Here is a 20,000-nt window from a genome sequence, read left to right on the forward strand (position 1 = left end):
CAGGCAGTATGTTACATAATGATATTAGTAAGCCCAGGTAATGTACGGCGCAGACCGCAAGTAATTGGACAGAGAGCAGTTCTTATTATTTCAGCTCCGTACCCCAGCCTCGGCTCACTGGCTTTGAAATGAAGCAGGGAATGTTGAGAGCGCTTGTTTACTTTCAGGATATTTGCATTTAGATTGAAGGAAACACCAATCTTGTTACACCAAGTTTTACATTTCAGGGAAGAAAATAAAAATAAGAAGTCATCTTTATGTATATATATATACACACACACACACAGAGACAGTACAGTACAGTACATATAACAACTTCCCTGAATTTGGGAATCTTCTACGTTGATACTCAGCTGCATTAATACTTACAGTATTGTACGCTTCGTAAAACCCGCCTCAGCCCTTCGTAAGAGCCGATCCAAACCCATAAAGACATACGTCAGGCGTCAGTTGTCATGACGACTGCTTTATTCAGTTTTCCATTCAATTCAAGTTGAAATAACGGTCGAGTCAACTGACGGATTGAGACTGAAATGACGTTATGTCATTTTCTGGGCTGAACTCACGTACGTCGGAGCGTCGTAACACGTCGCCGTGTAGCTACTTCTGGTACGTCCGAGTAATGATGAGGTTAAATGAATAAATTCAAACGATGCTCTGTAGCGTCTGCTGAATGTGGCTTGAAATGGTAACTGCTTTATAACACTGTGACTTTATAGGTTATAGGTTATAAGAATTGTGGCAGTTATCATACTGTTATAACAGCTATACGGTGTCATTTGATTGAATACATCGTCATGGTAATTATGATCCCGTGAGCATTATTAGGAAGCTACTAAAACGACACTGTAGTATTCTATATCACCTGCTTTATATCACCTACATCGTGAAGGTTATAAGAATTCTGACAGTTATCATACTGTGATAAGAGATATGTATATGTTGATTATCATGGTAATTATAATGCACTGAGGTTGATTATGAAGCGTCTACGAAGGCTAATTTAGTGCAGCTGTAGTTCATAACACTGTGACATAGTGAACGTTATGACACTGACTTTTATTATGCTGGAATAACAGTGTCATGTATGTACTTTGTTCCTACTTTGATATTTCATTAAAGATTCGGTTTACTCATAATAACGATATGGCACCGTAACGACACGATATATTACCTCTGCTCTTTAAACACGTCGGGTTTCGATGTTAAATAAATCAGAGCTGCGCGGAGTTACAACGTGAAAGTCGTGACGCTCTAATATACGTTGGCTTGAAGAAGCATAACATTACTGAATGTCAACCGTGATATGACGCTCAACGCAGGGGTTATGTCAATCTGAGGTCAAAGTTCACGAAGCACTCTCTGAGACAGGTGACGGCTGTTGGATTGAGACGTCTGTGAATTTGAGTGTGGGTTGTAATGTATGCCAGAAAGGTTTATGTCGATCTTATGAACACCTTAAGAGCTTAAGTTTCCTGTCGTTTGAAATCTGGTGTGAATTTTTACTTTGGTTCGGTTGACGGAAACATTCACACACAACCGTGTTTCCTAAAAGATTGATGAATGAAGCCCAATATCTGTGTGGCGTTGCCATATTTACGTGAATCACCCTTTGACTGTTGATAAATATACTTTGAGTCGAGCTGTTTTTATCATTTCTAGCACTACAGCAGAGTGTCCTTGAACAAAAGCATTTGTATTCGTTAAGACAGCGCAGAACCTGGATCCAGGACGTGTGAGAGCCCCTAGTGTCTACGTTCCGTGACCTCTGTGAAGAGACTCTGTGCATTTTGGCCTGAGGCTAATGTAAATGACGCCGCCTTTACTGGAGACTCGTTTAACGACCATCTCCTGCACACCAACCAAGAGTTCCTGTAAACATGACTAGAATGAAAATATTGTAAATATTTATGTTGTTTTGGGTTTTTTTTTTAAGAAGAAGAAGGCAGGTATCGCTGCATGTTATAAGCTTTTATAGTTGTTGTGTTGTGGAGGATTTGCGTTCATTCAGCTACAAGAGCATCAGTGAGGTTGAGGTCGGGGACTGATGATGGGATGTCGAGGAAGCTCCAGTTCCAGTTCATCCCAGAGGTGTTCGGTGGGGTCGAGGTCAGGGCTCCGTGCAGGACACTCCGGTCCTTCCACCTTCTTCCAACCTTCACACTTCACACGCCATGTCTTCACGGAGCTCGCTTTGTGCACAGGGCCGTCGTCATGCTGGAGCAGTGTTTGGGCTTCTCAGTTCCACTGAAGGGAAACTGTAACGCTACAGCAAACAAGGACATGCTATACAATTATGTGCTTCAAACTTCGTGGCAACATTTCGGAGAAGAACTACGTGACGGTCAGGTGTCCACAAACGTCTGGCCATATAGTGTATTTATTATTATTATTATTAGTAGTAGTAGTAGTAGTAGTAGTATTGTTATTATTATTATTAGTAGTAGTAGTAGTAGTAGTATTGTTATTATTATTATTTTATTATTATTATTATTATTATTATTATTAGTATTAGTATTAGTATTGTTATTATTATTATTATTTTATTATTATTATTATTATTATTTTATTATTATTTTATTAGTATTATTATTACTATTTTTATTATTATTATTATTATTATTATTATTATTATTATTGTGATCACTTTCAGCAGTGCTTTGGCACCACAATGACAGAACTTCCTGGACTGACGTTTTGAATTTGATGTTTGACAAATCGGACCTATGCTGAGCTACAAAATGTCAGTGTGCGCCTGCCGTGGAGGTCGTAACAGGACGTAAGTCCGTCCAACACGTCACTCGACTCGAGTGTTATGGCGACGTCAAAATTGACAGAGCCACATTTATGTCGGCTGACGCCAGTTAAGAAAGTCCGATCTTTCCCGGCGTATGTAGAACTACTATGAACACCTTAAGTAACGACCTGGAATCCCACTCCTGCTGGAATAAGCCTTCATGAATATTTCTGTGCTTTTTATTTCACTTAATAAGAAAGTTCGCTCATGCAGATCTGATGTAGCTCTGTGAACACATTAAGTACAGTCTTACCAAATATCCCTCTTGTTGGATTGAATCTATATGAATATTAATGTAGGGTTTTTGTCAGTTAAGAAAGTCAGCTCATGCTGATCTTATGCAGCCCTATAACCACCTTACCAAATCCCACTCCTGTTGGAATGAGCCTTTATGTTTTTTTTTATATTATTATATGTATGCCAGTTCGAATGTACGACACAGCAAAGTCATAACACGACGTTCTCAACCAACTTGTTATTTCCACCACTGTAAGGAAAAGGCTACGCGTCCCCAGACTCCACTTTGAGAACCTCTCGTTTATTGTGTCCTATATAAAGATCAGTTGCTATAGTTCAGCAGCTTTTAAAATCTTGTTCCAGCCGCTCCTCTAAGGATCTCTGCATGTCCGGGACGCACTGTTCTATACAGGACAGCGCAGAAAGCCCGTCAGCGGACCGGCGAATGCACTTTGATGTTTAGTTCAGCCACATGGCCAAGTCATTACCGTGCGGTGTATTCTGACTGAAACGAGGAAATGTGCTGTGGCTGCTACGCTGCACTCTTCTTCAGGGAGCTTGACAGCCTTGTCATTACATTCCCTTTAAGAAATACATCTTCCAGCTGTCAGCGCCGGCCCTCCACTCAGAGCAGACAGCAGCTCAAACGTCGTGTCTGACCTTCAGGTGTTTCAAAGCTAACCGTTCGCCGGGGTTTTTTTTTTTTTTTTTTTGCTTTCAATTATGAATGATGACACTAAACCGCCATCCAGGAGTGAGAGGCCATTTATTTGGGCTGTTGATTAACATGTGTGCTTTTGTTACGACTGAATAGATTTGATTATAGCGATTTTTCGGGAAGCTCCCTCAGGGACGTGGATTAATCCTCTACGTAGTGTGAAATTTCCTCGTCGAAAGCGGAACCCGTCTGATTACGTGCTCACGGCCTGCGGAAATGAGGCTGTACAGCTTCGACGTGACCGTGGCTCCCGGCCTCAGACATTCATCCTTCATTCATTATTGACTTAATCAGGTGATTTTTTTGGAAGCATGAGTGAGATGTTTGCACTGACTGGGAGAGAGAGAGAGAGGGAGAGAGAGAGAAAGAGAGAAGGAGAGAGAGGAGAGTAAGAGAGAGAGAGGGAGGGAGAGAGAGAGAGAGAGGGGGAGAGAGAGAGGGAGAGGGAGAGGGAGAGTGAGAGAGAGAGAGAGAGAGAGAGAGAGAGAGAGAGAGTGAGAGGGAGAGAGAGAGAGAGAGAGAGAGAGAGTGAGAGAGAGAGAGAAGGGAGAGAGAGAGAGAGAGAGAGAGAGAGAGAGAGAGAGAGTCCAGAGTGATTTGTAAGCAGCAGGTTGTGGCATTTATGTGCTTGTGATTGTAGATTGCTGCTAATCGGACTTCGTTTACAGAGAATTCTTCTCTGAAAATAAAGTGTGCGTGCGTGTGTGTGTGTGTTTGTGTGTGCGTGTGTGCGTGCGTGTGTGTGTGTGTTTGTGTGTGCGTGCGTGTGTGTGTGTGTTTGTGTGTGCGTGTGTGTTTGTGTGTGCGTGCGTGCGTGTGTGTGTGTGTTTGTGTGTGCGTGCGTGTGTGTGTGTGTTTGTGTGTGCGTGCGTGTGTGTGTGTGTTTGTGTGTGCGTGCGTGTGTGTGTGTGTTTGTGTGTGCGTGCGTGTGTGTGTGTGTGTGTGTGTGTGTGTGTGTGTGTTTGTGTGTGTGTGTTTGTGTGTGCGTGCGTGTGTGTGTGTGTTTGTGTGTGCGTGCGTGTGTGTGTGTGTTTGTGTGTGCGTGCGTGTGTGTGTGTGTTTGTGTGTGCGTGCGTATGTGTGTGTGTGTGCGTGTGTGTGGTTTATGCCTTACAGGCAGGCATTTACATGAACGTAATCTCGTTTCTCCTCTTCGCCTTTCAGTCAAGAAGGAGAACGAGGAGTTCTGGTGAATGAAAGGCGCCGCTGCAGAGCCCACCGTGAGGGAGCGTGACTATTGTCCCTGTTTCAGCACAGTCATGAACTATAAAGGCTTCATTTAGCAGCGCAGCGCTGTCAGACAATACAGAGTCTAAAATTTGATTTCGGTGAACCGGCGCTGAATGAAATGTTTTCAAAAGAAAGGGAAAAGGAAGATTTCCAACAAGAAACGATGCCTCGTTCCTTCTGACTTTAAACTAATTGGTTAATTGTTCAGGGATTTTATAACTCAACGATCAACTTAAACGTCTAAATCTCAAGTATTCGACTAAAAACACAGCTGAAAGGGGCCGATTATCTCAAATTCCACGCCTGGAAAAGATGAAACGGTTAACCGTTAACGATGAATTCATGGATTTAATTTAAACGGGATTAGGTTTTGTTTCGTAAAGATGCTTCACGTTGCCAGGTTTGACTCGGAATCAGATCCTACAGAACGTCTGACCACTCCAGCAGTTATTTCTGAATGTCCCGTCCTTCCGTATTTTATAACACGCATGGTAATACACGTGTGCAGTAATATTCTCACTATTTAAAGCTTGTTCACTACGATCTGAATGAGCTTTTATTTATAGACTGACTTGTTTTTGATTGTTGCGTTTTGGATTAAACTTAAAGCGCACCTGTTATGGTTTTGAAACGCGCCTAATTTGTTTTAAAGCTCTCATGCGATCGATTTACACGCATCCGAGGTCAAAAAACACTTTAACGTGCTCGTCATTTAAACTGCAGCGTTACCTTTTTCCCCCGGTGTCACAAACGACTCGTTAAATGATCCGTCCTAAAGGATTCGTTCGAAACTCCTCCTTTCAGAGAGCATACTCTGCTCTGATCGGTCAGACGTCCCGGTCTGTCGTGATCGGTCTACCGCCGTCAGACTGGAGGCGGGGCTTTTTGTTACACACCTACGTAGGTTAGTACAGGAAGTAAAGTCTGGAATCACTAACGACTCGACTCAGCTGTTCAGAATCGATTCCTTCTTTTGGGAGTCGATTACTCCGTTTGTCGTGCGCTTCGACCGTTGAAACTTTGCAGGCGCTTTACATTCGCACACAGCTACGTATGTGACGCACTACATGAAAGGGAATATCTGAAAAACCGTAATAGGTGCACTTTACAAAATAATCATAAAAATCACAGACCCCTGCCGATGCTCCACTGCACATACAGCGCACAGAACCACCCATTTAAATCATTTCACGAAGACGACTGACTGAACATGAATGAGTAACCCATTCCAGCACGTTCCTTTGTTAATGATCGAGGCCTTTCTTTGTCCTGCAAGTGTAATATAACAGATAAGTGGAAAATAAATGCATAGTTCTCTGTCCATTTGTCTTGAAATATTCCGTTTTGGTCGTCAGCTGTCTCCGTCGTTCGCCTCTGGTCTGATCATCGAAATAATTCGCATCAGAGCATGTGAGCGGATAAACTTCAACAGAGGATCTGCTGCAGAAGTTTAGGAACGTAGACTCGCTGAATTACGGACGTTTCGATCATCTCTACTATATATTATTTATTTATTTATTTATTTCTGTAATATAAAATGATTTTTTTTATTCAGTGCTCGTTGGGTCTGGGGTCCAGCAGCTGACGACCGCCGATCTAAATAGTGCAAGAGAAAATGAAATCCTCGCGCTATTATCACTCGTCACGTAGGATTTGACGTGACGACATGAGAGACAGACCCCGAGACAGATCGAGAGCTGGGGAGACTCTTAATGTGTACCTGACGTAATGTGAATAATGTGGGTGTGTTTGAGTTGCACTTCACTATAGGCTTTGAAGTCTCGGGTGGAGAGTCGGTGTCGTGACAGCTGCTTCTGACGCTTCGTGTGCATTAACAGTGCTCTTTGATGAGAGACGAGAGACGCCTTGAAACCGTCCCTCACCTGCAGCTCCACTTCATTTTATGTTCAAGCTGCAGCACCAGGTGGCTTTAAAAACACACACGCACGCTCACAGAGAGCCGTGATTCGACCGCTCCATCTCTTTCCTCAACACGAGGTATCGTTCTTATCGCAGAACAGGGTTGAAAACGGTAGAAAGACACGACGGTGTAGCTTTCCGCTGTCGAAAACCCGTCCGCTCTGGCATCCGGTGCGTTCTGAAATGCTTTTCTGCTCACCACGGTTGCAGAGAGTGATTATTCAACAGGGACTGTTGTTTTTTCACACCGTTCTGTGTACACTCTAAAGACTTGAGCGTGAAACTGGCGGGAGATTTCCGAAATACTCCGGGCACCTACTACCATGCCACGGTCAGGTTTTCTCGCCGTTCTGACGCCGAATGTGAACGAAAGCTCTCGTGTCTGCGTAATTATACGCGTTGCACTCCTGCCGCGCGATTGGCCGATTGGATATCAAGCAGGTGTGCGTGTGTTCCTATTAAAGTGGCCAGTGAGTGTAATAGTGAACGCAGTTAGAACCGTTTCTGTTCGCGTCTTCTTTTCCCTGGGAACATCCTTCTGCTATATACCTGAAATGCATGGAATCATTTTACCGACACCATTTCAGATATGAATCTGACTCACCCCTTTTTCTCTATTTAATGTATTCTGTATCCAAAAATAAAAAAGAAAAGAAAAAGTGCTCACTTTAAGTAAAGCCAAGAGCGTCATAAAACCTACAGCTTGTTTTCGAAGAGCTATGAGTACGGAATAATCCATATAAAGTTATAACGTGTCTTATTTTTGGGGTAAAACAGAGACGTTCCGTATGAAGCTGGTTCAGGGGCGGAGCTATATTTCGAGCAGCCGCTAAATGGTTCTAGTCGTTATGGTAACAGTAAATTTTAATCACTAATGATATGTTAGTTATCCGGCTAGATGAATTCGCTAATGTTGGTGATATCAGGTTAGCTGGGATGGCGGAAGAACATCTGGGCGTGTCGTATTTTCCTCATTTGCATAGTCATGTGGTGTATTTGCATAGAGGTGCCGGATGTCCCATTTCAAACAGTTTATCACTTTTCCGTCGTTTAAACGACACGTCGAGCGGCACGTCCTGCTTCTGACTCGGTGTTGTCGCGCACGCTAGTTTGAAATCGCTGATTATCATTTCATACGTCATGACGTTTCACGTTATCTTCAATTTCCTCGCTTGATTGATTGATTGATTGATCGATTATTTATTTATCCGCCTGCTCCTTAGCGTCAGACGGGAAAATGCTGGTCACGCCGCCGTACGGTCGGGCGGGTGAACCCGAGAGTCGTTTATCAGAGACCCGCTGTGGAAAATCAGCAGCATCGATCAGGGCTGGTGTCTCACGTGGAACCGCGCCTGACGATCCACAGGCTGCCGTATGACCAGCGCACGCTCTCCTCGTGCAGTTATCTATAGCAACGCTACCGCCTCCCGCAGTGATACGCCTGCTCACGCTGTCCTAGATTCCGTCCACTGAAAAAAAGACTTTCCCGCCCCAATTCTTCTCCACAGCGCCATGCTTTCTTTCGTTTATTTATTTATTTATTTATTTATCTATTTATTTATTTTTGACGAAGGTGCTTATTGTCAGCCCACATCCCTCTGCACTGCCTTGAAATGACCTTGCTGCTTAACCCTGAGCCGGGAAGCTCTCACGGCGCTCTTTCTTCCTTTCAGTAAGTGGCAGTCGCAGGCCTTTGTGAAGTGTTGTAATCAGGTTTGCGAGGGTGGGATTGATTGAGAAGGAGCTCTTTTGGGTGTATTTGACGTCTAACCACCCACATCTGCCGCTGTCTGCTCTTTAAAACCCCTCCGAGACGGACAGAGAGAGAGAGACAAAGAGAGAGGGGACTCGTCTCGCTCTCATCAGCACGAAGCTCAATTTTACAACCTTTTGATTGGTTTGGTCTTTTCGGAGACGTCTGATATAAAGCACGGTCTGCTCGGTGACTTTGACGGAGGACGTCGTTGATTTACAACAGCGTTTAAAGCAAATCTGTCGAACCACTGCGAAAACTACATCCTGATGATGACACGCCGCGAAGGTCGGAAATACAATTCGGAAGAACTATAGCTGGTTTTTTTTTTCTTCTTCTTTCCCTGCTTTATCTCAGCAAAGCGGCAAGTCGGCAGGTCTTCCCGAACCAGTACATGATTCCTGTTTGCACCAGGATGCAGTAATATATTACGGTTCTATCAATATTTATCGCATTAGCTAACAATCATAAACGCACTGAAAGTAACAATCAGCATAATAAGCCGGGAAGCGGACGTAGCGAGGAGTTAACCCTGAATCTGCGCACGTGCGATTCGGACATCAGGCGTGATTACGGATATACCCGCGAGCGATTCTGACCTTAAAACCTAAGTCGATTTGTCTTAGCGAGTCGACTTTTCACCCTGCCTAAGCGCCACGCTTCCCACGTCGTCGTGCGAAATAACGTGCGCTGGACCGAGTGCTGTTTTATAGGCTGACGAATAATAGTGTGCACGCGTCGGGAGCCGCTACGTTAAATTCAACCAAATTTTCAGCGATGTACAAGACTCCTATTATATTGCCGTCTTCTCATTTATATAGCATTGTCTTTTTCCATGCTGTATTTGTGTGTTGTCTCTTGCCTTTATGTTACGTCATGCTATAAACTGTATAATAGCGAAGGAAAAAAAAAAAAAAAAAAAAAAAAAAAGCTTCTTCTGCGTCCTCAGTCCGCGATTTTCTATTTTCTGGTCGTTGGGGTTTTTTTTTTTTCTCCTCGGATTTAACGAGCGCTAGTGTTTAAATTTGGGGGTCTATGTAAAGACGGTTTGGAAAACCCTTTTCTGATATTTCTACTTAGCAAAAATCTGGCAACCTCAGAAGCCTGATCTGCACACAGGTGATTTTAATCATCTGAATGCGGAACTCGGAAAAGGAACTTCAGCGTGTGCGTGACCCGGCTCTGAATACGCCGAACTTTCCTCGTGCGAATATCGTAACGTAGCTTTTGAACCGGATTCTCCAGCTAAGTCTCCAGATACGTTAAGAATGATCAACATGGGCTAAAATGGTGATTGCGGTTGTTAACTTAATTTCATATTTACACGTTGAGATCTGAGTTAATAACGATAATGAGTCCTTACTGGGCGGCTGTGCACGGTGAAATTCTTTTCTTCACGTATCCCAGCATGTTAGGAAGTTGGGGTCAGAGCGAGGGATCAGCCACGATACAGCGCCCCCTGGAGCAGAGAGGATTACAGTGGCAGCTTGAACCCCCGACCTTCCAGTAACCCAGAGCCTTGGGTCATCATCAATATTTAGTAAAATGCCGCAGTGTAAATTATGCTAATTTATGTGGAATTGGGTTATTGTAGATGTTCGTTATTTAGTCCGGATCTAAACGAACATCGGTTCATAGCTGTGTCAGCGATATTTTTGCTATAGTGTGTAGTTTTACTGTTGAACCTTATGCTTTGTTAATGTGCACTCTAAACTTTTTCTTTATTTATTTTAAACACGGAATACTTTAAAAATGATAACGTGCGTAGACCTATATACATGTGGCATCTAAGTGGAAAAAAAAAGAAAAAGAAAGAAAATACGTTAGATAACTCGAGTAACATTAGATAACAACTACTTTGGCTCGGTTTGACTCACCTTCTCTCGAGACCGAGAGAGAAACACGCCTCTGGCTGGTTTTGTGTGGAATTTAGACAGAAAGGAATCACTCTAGAAACGTTGGTGTACTTCGCAGTAATTCTGAGATCAGATCTCTCTTACAGTCCCCATGTGTGAAGTGCTGGCTGGCCAATCTTAAAAATATACCGCTATTTACACTGGGAAACTGCAAAACGGACAAAGCGAAAAACAGCTTTAGCTTTAGCGTTTGCAAGAGTTCCTCAACTACGTCGTTAGGCTTGATGTTCATTAACCATCAGGCTAGTGATGCACATGTTAAAGCGCTGATTAAAGTGAGATGCCTAATTAGTTAGTTGAAGCCTAACATGAACTAAAGTGGTGATTTTTCCTCTGCAGCAGTACTTACATCCAACGTATGGACGCGAACATCATCACACCCAATATCTCTCTAATGCTAGTTCAGCAACTCGCTTTATTTACATCATCGAATCAACAGTTGAGTCATTGTTGTTACTGTAGCTTGCTACTATTTTACGAAACAAAAACAATCCTGGTGCGACATATAAAAAAATGAAGATAATGCTAGTCTTCACCAGCTGATTAATGCAAATGAACCTGACGTTAGTGAGCTAGCCAGCTCTATCTATAGATCCATGTTTCAGCTGCGGCTGTGGTTGGACCTTGCTGCTGTTCTGTGATGATTTTTGACGTAACTGGTTATTAGGGCAGATATAATATACTTTTAGTAACAGATAGAGAGTTGTTATTATTGTACATGTAGTTTTCTACATGATCTGTGGAGAGAGAATGAGGAAAAACAGTGTAGTAATTCATATTTAGTAGCCTTCCGGCTCGGGCGCTGTCAGTATGCCTAGTTCTGGGATGTCAGCATGGCTAGTTCCGGGATGTTAACATGGCTAGTTTTGGGATGATACAATGGCTAGTTCTGGGATGTTACCCTGCCTCGTTTGGAGCTGTCAGCAGGATTAGTTCTAGGCTGTTAGCATGACTAGTTCTAGGATGTTACCATAGCTAGTTCTGGGATGATACCATGGCTAGTTTTGGGATGATAAAATGGCTAGTTTTGGTATGTTACCATGGCTAGTTTTAGGATGATACCATGACTATTTCTGGGATGTTACCATGGCTAGTTTTGGGATGATACCATGGCTAGTTTTGGTATGTTACCATGGCTAGTTCTGGGATGCTAACATGGCTAGTTTTGGGATGCTAACATGGCTAGTTTTGGGATGTTACCATGACTAGTTCTGGGATGTTACCATGACTAGTTCTGGGATGTTACCATGACTAGTTCTGGGATGTTACCATGACTAGTTCTGGGATGTTACCATGACTAGTTCTGAGATGTTACCATGGCTAGTTCTGGGATGCTAACATGGCTAGTTTTGGGATGCTAACATGGCTAGTTTTGGGATGATACCATGACTAGTTCTGAGATGTTACCATGGCTAGTTCTGGGATGCTAACATGGCTAGTTCTGGGATGCTAACATGGCTAGTTTTGGGATGATACCATGGCTAGTTTTGGTATGTTACCATGGCTAGTTCTGGGATGCTAACATGGCTAGTTCTGGGATGCTAACATGGCTAGTTTTGGGATGATACCATGGCTAGTTTTGGGATGTTACCATGACTAGTTCTGGGATGTTACCATGACTAGTTCTGGGATGTTACCATGACTAGTTCTGGGATGTTACCATGACTAGTTCTGAGATGTTACCATGGCTAGTTCTGGGATGCTAACATGGCTAGTTTTGGGATGCTAACATGGCTAGTTTTGGGATGATACCATGACTAGTTCTGAGATGTTACCATGGCTAGTTCTGGGATGCTAACATGGCTAGTTTTGGGATGCTAACATGGCTAGTTTTGGGATGCTAACATGGCTAGTTTTGGGATGATACCATGACTAGTTCTGGGATGTTACCATGGCTAGTTCTGAGATGTTACCATGGCTTCCTTGCTGAAAAAAATAATAGAAATCATCACAGAAATTCTGATGGTTTCCCCTACAAGTACCATCACAAACCATCAGCTAACCATTAAAACCATTACAATTATTGGTCCTTAATGGTATCAACTAGACATAACATGCTACCAATATAAGGCAACAAATTACCAGAAGAGACCCACAGGGACCATTACAGTTTCCATTTAAACCAACATGGTTCCCGTTATAATCATTAAAACCATTACAACTTCTATGAGCATTTCATTTTTTGTTATTTATTTATTTATTTTTACAGCAGATGAGTTCTGGACTGTTACCATGACACCAAAAACCATACAATTAAAACCTTTGGACTGGGGTTACATTGCAACAGTACAGTTCCTCTTCTTGGGTACCATAACTTCTGGTGCTTTGTTTAGTGTGAAATGGTTCTCAGAGCAGAAGTTCCAGATAAGTATTCTGTCGAAAGCAACCGCTGTGTTGTCGTCTAACATCCAAGAGGAATTTGTGCTGGAAGTACATCACTGGAGTGACTCCAGTAAAACAGCTCCTTCAGAAAGACCCACGCTGAGAACGCGATTATGAACAAACTCACTGGCACGAGGCCGAGCGTCTTTACATGAAAGAGGTGAAATGAGCGTTGACGCATTCATTACACGCATTTCATCCAGTAGTAGGAAGGTGGGATATGTACGCTTGACGGTGATGAAAGAAAAATCAGTTCAAGTAGTCATGGTTTTGTGAAAAGACCCCCTGTGAACATCATGTTTGCACTCCTTAATGCACTCCTTCATCCCAATTAGTGTTCTCCAAATGATTTCTTTTCCTTCCCCCTCTGGCTAGAATCAGTTTGTGTTTATATACAGGGTTTCGTGCTTCCAGAAGGCTATGATTACTAAAACTGAAATGAAATGGCTGAAATGATGTAAAAACAGATGGCATCAAAGACCGTGCGTTACTTGCCTTTTTTCCCCGGATCGCTCTTCCGTTGCATGAAGCCGAACTGCTGAGGTGACATTCACTCATGGTGCGTCCGTCCCCCCGTGGGATTTTCTGTGCGTTGTGCTATCCCGTGGTTAAATTTATTTATTTATTTATTTATTTATTTAATTATTTATTTAATTTAAGGGTTAAAATATCAAAGGAACTGAAGGCTGGGCTACGTTTCAAATCGATACGTTTCAGCTCATAGAATGAAGAGTCGTCAATGTGCCGTGGGAACGCCTTACAAGACCGCAGGGGTGGCGGAGCAGGGGAGAAAATTACACTTCAGTGAAAAGGTTTGAGTGAGGGTTAAAAAAAAAGTATTTAAAAGTACAACACTTTTTAATTCACTTAAAAATAGAGACAATTTTCCCGAACATCCTGTTTAACTCAGAAGAAAGAAGAATAATTGGGTTTGACGTTCCAGCTTGAAGTCGATTATTTTCCTATAAAGGCGCATCCCGAATTGCTTTATTCCTCTTACACCGCAGCAGTCCACCAAAGATTACAATTTTTGTGTTTATTATTTTTATCCGCGATCATGACTAGTATGCTAAATATCTGGACGTGTCTGCGATTCCAGTTTCGATTGAATGTACCTGCAGTGTTGACCTACGGCCGATGAGAGCGCAAGGAACGGGGCGCGACCCGGGCCCGACTTTCAGTGGGAGGAGTCCTGATGTTCCGCCAAGTCTCTCTGCAGAACACACAATCCTCGCTGCCCGCGTCTTCCCAACCGTTCCCTCCTGCGTAGTCTTTTCTGAGTTTTCGCCGCAAATCGGCGCACAAACAAAGTGTATCGCAAGCTTCTTGTGGACTCTTATGTTTGCTTGTACCTTTCCAAGAGAGACTAAACGATTAACACCATTTATAAATGATCGGTATTGATCTGGATATATCAGTCGTATATGTAGCCTGCTGTGTTTTATGATGTATTAACCCCGGGGCTGGAAACTGGAGCATGCAATCACATATTATATGAAGATGAAACACGGCCATCTTGAGCAGAGCCCCCGGGGTGGCGGACACCAGACACGCTCATCGATCTGTTTATAGTGTTTTAGAGCAAGGCCTCGCGTGCTTTCAGGCTGGAGAGGTGAAGGGTGGTGCACACGTTGAAACGCGGTGCTTTAACGCGGAGTAATGAGTGCGGCGGCGGAGAGAGAATGCTTTTTATTGATGATTATGGATTAGAAAAATAAATCGATGAGCACATCAAGAACCAGCTTAGATATCACGGTTGATGATACCTGGACCGTAAACCACTTTAAATGCAGCATCTCCAGTGCAGTAGTGCTATTTGTGGATTTGTTTGCCACATGTATAATCCACCGCTCAGTGAATATTTCAGAGACTGAAGGCTAAGAATGTGACAGAGACGCCAGAATGGTGTTCATTGTCAGTATGTAGAATTGCCTTACTCTTGAAGCCAGTGACTAGGGAACCCAGTTCCTTAGTATGCACAAGAGCCCAGTAAAATCCCACTAAATTCTCTTTATATTTTAAAAACTAGCTGTGGATCCAAAAGTAACGCCGGACGTGCGTCCTTCTGCAAACGAGCCACACACGTTGAGCCACCCTTGCCCTAACTGTCAAACCTGACACGATTTATCAAACATGTTCGTGTTCTGAGCAGGATTTTAAAATTTTGAAACGTTAACAGTCGAAGCTAGCCAGCTAGCTAACACGGGCTAACCTTACAAGACGTCTGAAAGGGTTGAATGATATCAATATTAAATATAATATCAAACTAAATGTATAGTACACATGTATGGCCTGTGTTTAAAAATATATATATTTATAAAAGTTCGATCAATTTGAACAGGGAATAAAACATGACTTGCAAGTGAAAGTTTCCTGTTTAAAAAAAAAAAAAATAAACGTAAAAAAAAAGTGTGTTCTACAATCACGGTGCTTCTTCTAAAAGACAGTCGTTGTTTATACGAGAAGAAACGCAGGTATTTTATCTGGGATTCTTTCCAATCTGACAAAAATATGGCTTATATATAGGGTGTATACGGTACACGTGGGTGGAAATAAGGTCCAAAGGAACCCGTCTGCCTCCTGTTATCCGTCCATGTACATAATGTGTTTATTTATCTATTTTTGCAGAGAGCATTGACTACGGCTGAGTAACTCGCATCCGTGATTTATGCAATTATACGTTGAGGGACTGAGTGTGCTTTTGTCTGACGATGTGTGTACTGCGTTAATGTGAGGACGCCTCGCTTTGTTCACCTCAGCCCGGCTCGGCGGTTTGTCGATTGCTTTTGTTTTGGGTTTATATATAGAAGTGCATTACGCGTATGTCTGGGGTCTTACCGCTTACATGTGAACCCGCGTCGAGCGTCAGAGAACTGCGATAACGACGTGCAATCTCGACGGCAGAAAGTGCTTCCTAATCTGATTACTCTCTCTCCTGCTGAGTAAAAGCCTTTTTTTTCACGGGTGTGGATGTTATTTATAGGCGACAGTTAGCTCGACATGTCATGGTTTTATATATATATATATATATATAATTATAATCTTTGCGCAGTAACATTTCTTGATAATGAATGTAATAACTAATAATAACTAATGCTCGCCACAACCTATATTTAATTGGCTAAAATGATCATTAGCCACACTGTAAAGCCATTTAAAGTCCAAAAAAGCATTAGTGTGCACGTCAGTGCTAAGTAAGTCCGCCTACAGTAGAGAACCTCTCTCTAGCAGTACCACACGAGGGAGAATAAAGGTATGGCACTGTTTTAGGTTGTGTGTGGATATAAAAATCTCTATTTTTCGAGCGGGATGCTAGCGGGTGCAGCTATCTTTATTATTTTTACCCGCCGTTACCTTTAGGACGCCACGCAAACAACGAAATCCTCACACGCTAGCTAGAGAACATCAAGAAAACCGCTCGTGTTGCCACTAAACACGCTGAAAATGTACATTTTGGAGGGGAAAGCTTGCAGTGATGAGATATTTGGGTTTTTTTCGGACATTTCTCCGACAGGATTAAAGTGTTTGATGTACCGAATTAGAGCTGAGAAAAACACCAGCACACATCGCACACCCCGCTGCAATACACACACACACACACACACACACACACACACACACGTCAGCCAAGGTGTGATCCGGTTTATTAAGGCGTACTAATTAGCTTGTAAGACGATAACAGATGATCTTTTGAGCTATTCAGGAGCACACGAGTTTGCGGAAAGACTTTAATGAGTAAATAAATAAATACATAGATGTACTGGGAAGCCGCCGCGCGCGGTACGTAACTCTCCTGTCTACTGCTTACAGTCACTTTGCAGCTAAACCCATCGAGAGAGAAATTAAAGTCGCCAGCCAGAGTCCATCGATATCTTTTAAGCGTGAAGAGAACACCACAGCTCCGAGACGAAACGTCGGCCCGCAGCATGCTGATGACGATTGGAGGTACAAACAAGAAGATAACGGTCTGGCTCCAGAGAGTCGACTTCTTCCCGGGGATTCGTATACCAGTTCATTTCCGTCGATCCGTATTAATGTGCTTGACGAGCTAGCTATACGTTTGAACATTTCATTAGCTACTACGTTGTAGGCTGGGCAAAGGTTTCAGGGCAACCAAAACACAGGACTGGGCAGCACAATGGAGCTTTTACTGGCCTGGTTGGCTATGGGTGGTCACCAAATTACTTAAATGATTCTCAATTCCATGAGTTTAACTGTGTTGCATTATTTGCCCCGCCCACTTTGCTCTTAATTCACTGTTAGTAGTGCCGGAAAAAGGCGAACACGAATATAAATGGGAAAGCCTGCTTAAAAGGCTTCGCGCACTCTTCTGTAAAGGTCGATTACATGCCGTACGTCTCATCCTCATCAACGTTGTTAATATTTACGTACAAATTAGCATAGATTTTGCTTGGAATAAAATCGGAGGCGGAAATGTCCGAAACCCCTGATTGGACAGGAGGGAAACCAATCATCGTTGCATAAACAGTCCACTACGGGACTTTTCACCAATCTCATGTAATAAAAAGCCTTTTGTATATCTGTGTAGCCGCGATAACGCTAAATGTCACGTCCACGTCGTGAGAATTCGGGCGGATGGTAAAGCGCCCTGTTATTCCGACCTGAAGGTGTCGCCATTTCCTTTCATTTTGGAACGTCCGTTTCTCTTACCACAGAAAAAACAACAACGTCGAGTTCTTAATCGAACGTGAGTTAGATTCAGCGTACGGCCGTTAAACGATAGCACGTCTCGTCCTTATCTGTGATAGAACGAAAGTGGGTGGTGCAAAACAGCTGGGAAATCTGACGCTGTCAGAAAGACTCTGAAATCTAGACTCCCCATCATTCCCACGTGGACAGTCCCAGTTGGTGAGCAGGTTTTTTTTTTTTTCTTTTCCCAGTCAGAAGTTGGGACTTTCGGGAATTCGAGGCGCTAAAACTTTTCAGTTCGGTAGCAGGATATATGATGAAGTGAACAGTGCTTTCCCCTTTATGTTATCGACCAGGCTGCACTATTCCAATCGTGTCCTACAGTAGTACAATTTTGACCGATCGACGTTAATTAATTTGAACATAAACGCCACCCTTGATGACACAGAGATATCGGTCCCTTTGCAAAATCAGGCGCTGTGACCGAAAATGGACAGATGTTTCTCGTGTTCGTTCGGTCCCACTCTCTCGGTCAGGGGCTGTCGTGCAGTAGAGAGCGGTCGAGTAAAAGGATGCGATTTGTGAATGACTGAAATGTATGTAAACAGTACACCTTCCTGTTTTCACTCAGCCGCTACCAGCACCTGCTGTACCTGTACGTGAGAAATATCGGTCAGGAGAGATAAGTGAGAAACCTGTGAAAACTCATACAGGCTGTTCTTCCTCTCTGCCGGCAGATTGAGGACATAATCACCCGAATCCAGGATGAAACCGACGGCGTGCCAATCAGAACTGTCAAGAGCTTCATGTCAAAGATTCCCAGCGTGGTCACAGGTGAGAAGAGCCAATCACAGCGACTTTCACAACCGCACTCGGAACGTCGACTCTGAATGCTGGTGTCGGTCGAGACGGTGTCCTTTCTCCTGTTCGGCATTCCAAAGGAATAAGGATATGCGTCGTGTTATCGTGATTACTGCAGACGAGACGTTTGCCGCTCTTTTGAACGTGTAAGGTGTTGAGATGACGTGGTAAGGAAACACTCCTTAAGATGACGTGATGCCAAAAGGGAACCCTTGTGTTGGAAACCAGTGGGCGGGGCATCGCGTAGAGTTTCTTTTAAATTCGGATAGAAATGGTCATTTCGATAAGATTAGCAAATCAAGCTAACTTCACTAGCTACTCACGCACGGCAGGAACACCAACGATGTCTCCTACCTCCGTCCGAGCTTTATTTCTTTTTCCTTTTTAATGTCTCTAAACACGTTTAATGAGCGGTCGTATATGACTGGATAACTTGAAAGCACCGTTAGAAGTTTTTCTTCATTTTTTTAAATTTGCGCATCAGACAGTAAAAAGTTGCAGATAGGAACTAAAGTTGTGAAGAAACGTCGCAAATGCGATGATACGAGGGATCATACCAGCCAGTCGTTTGTTTCTTTCCGCATCACCTGATTTGGAAAACATTCGAGAAACGCTCAGTTGAAATGTTGCACGCATACAGAGAAAAAAACAAAAAGAAGAAATGGACGGCTTATTAAAGGCTTATTAAAGTGTTTTTTTTTTTTGTAATCAAATGTTTTAGCCCCTAGAAAAGTGTGTGCTGTTTGTTTCATTTTGTTAGGCTAATTAATGTTAGCTAGCTAGAAATAATCTATTAAATGAGTCCCAGGTAGGCATGGGTGGACCTGGTTAGTCAAGGGTGGGCCAGGGTAGGCAAGGGGGGGCCAGAGTGGGTCTGGGTAGGCAAGGGTGGGCCAGGATAGGCAAGAGTGGGCCAGGGTAGGCAAGGGTGGGCTACGATAAGCAGGGTGGGCCAGAGAAGGCAAGGGTGGGCCAGGGTAGGCAAGGGTGGGCCAGGGTAGGCAAACGTAGGCCAGGGTAAGCAGGGTGGGCCAGAGTAGGCAAGGGTGGATCAGGGTAGGCAAGAGTGGGCCAGGGTAGGCAAGGGTAAGCCAGGGTAGGCAAGAGTGGGCCATGGTAGGCAAGGGTGGGCCAGAGTAGGCAAGGGTGGATCAGGGTAGGCAAGAGTGGGCCAGGGTAGGCAAGAGTAAGCCAGGGTAGGCAAGGGTGGGCCAGAGTAGGCAAGGGTGGGCTACGATAAGCAGGGTGGGCCAGAGAAGGCAAGGGTGGGCCAGGGTAGGCAAGGGTGGGCCAGGGTAGGCAAACGTAGGCCAGGGTAAGCAGGGTGGGCCAGAGTAGGCAAGGGTGGATCAGGGTAGGCAAGAGTGGGCCAGGGTAGGCAAGGGTAAGCCAGGGTAGGCAAGAGTGGGCCATGGTAGGCAAGGGTGGGCCAGAGTAGGCAAGGGTGGATCAGGGTAGGCAAGAGTGGGCCAGGGTAGGCAAGAGTAAGCCAGGGTAGGCAAGGGTGGGCCAGAGTAGGCAAGGGTGGGCCACGAT

At 43.7% G+C, this 20,000-nt stretch overlaps 1 protein-coding gene across 1 annotated transcript in view; it reads left to right on the top strand.

The window, feature by feature from the left end:
• The window catches only part of rgs6 (regulator of G protein signaling 6), a 123,715-nt gene that overhangs the window by 73,326 nt on the left and 30,389 nt on the right, over positions 1-20,000 (top strand). The window contains exon 3 of the mRNA XM_053675659.1: positions 18,341-18,437. Coding sequence (XP_053531634.1) covers positions 18,341-18,437 — 97 coding nt within the window. The remainder of the gene's footprint in view (positions 1-18,340; positions 18,438-20,000) is intronic.

Source organism: Ictalurus punctatus, chromosome 25 (assembly GCF_001660625.3).
Source record: "Ictalurus punctatus breed USDA103 chromosome 25, Coco_2.0, whole genome shotgun sequence".
NCBI classification, from domain to species: Eukaryota; Metazoa; Chordata; class Actinopteri; order Siluriformes; family Ictaluridae; genus Ictalurus; species Ictalurus punctatus.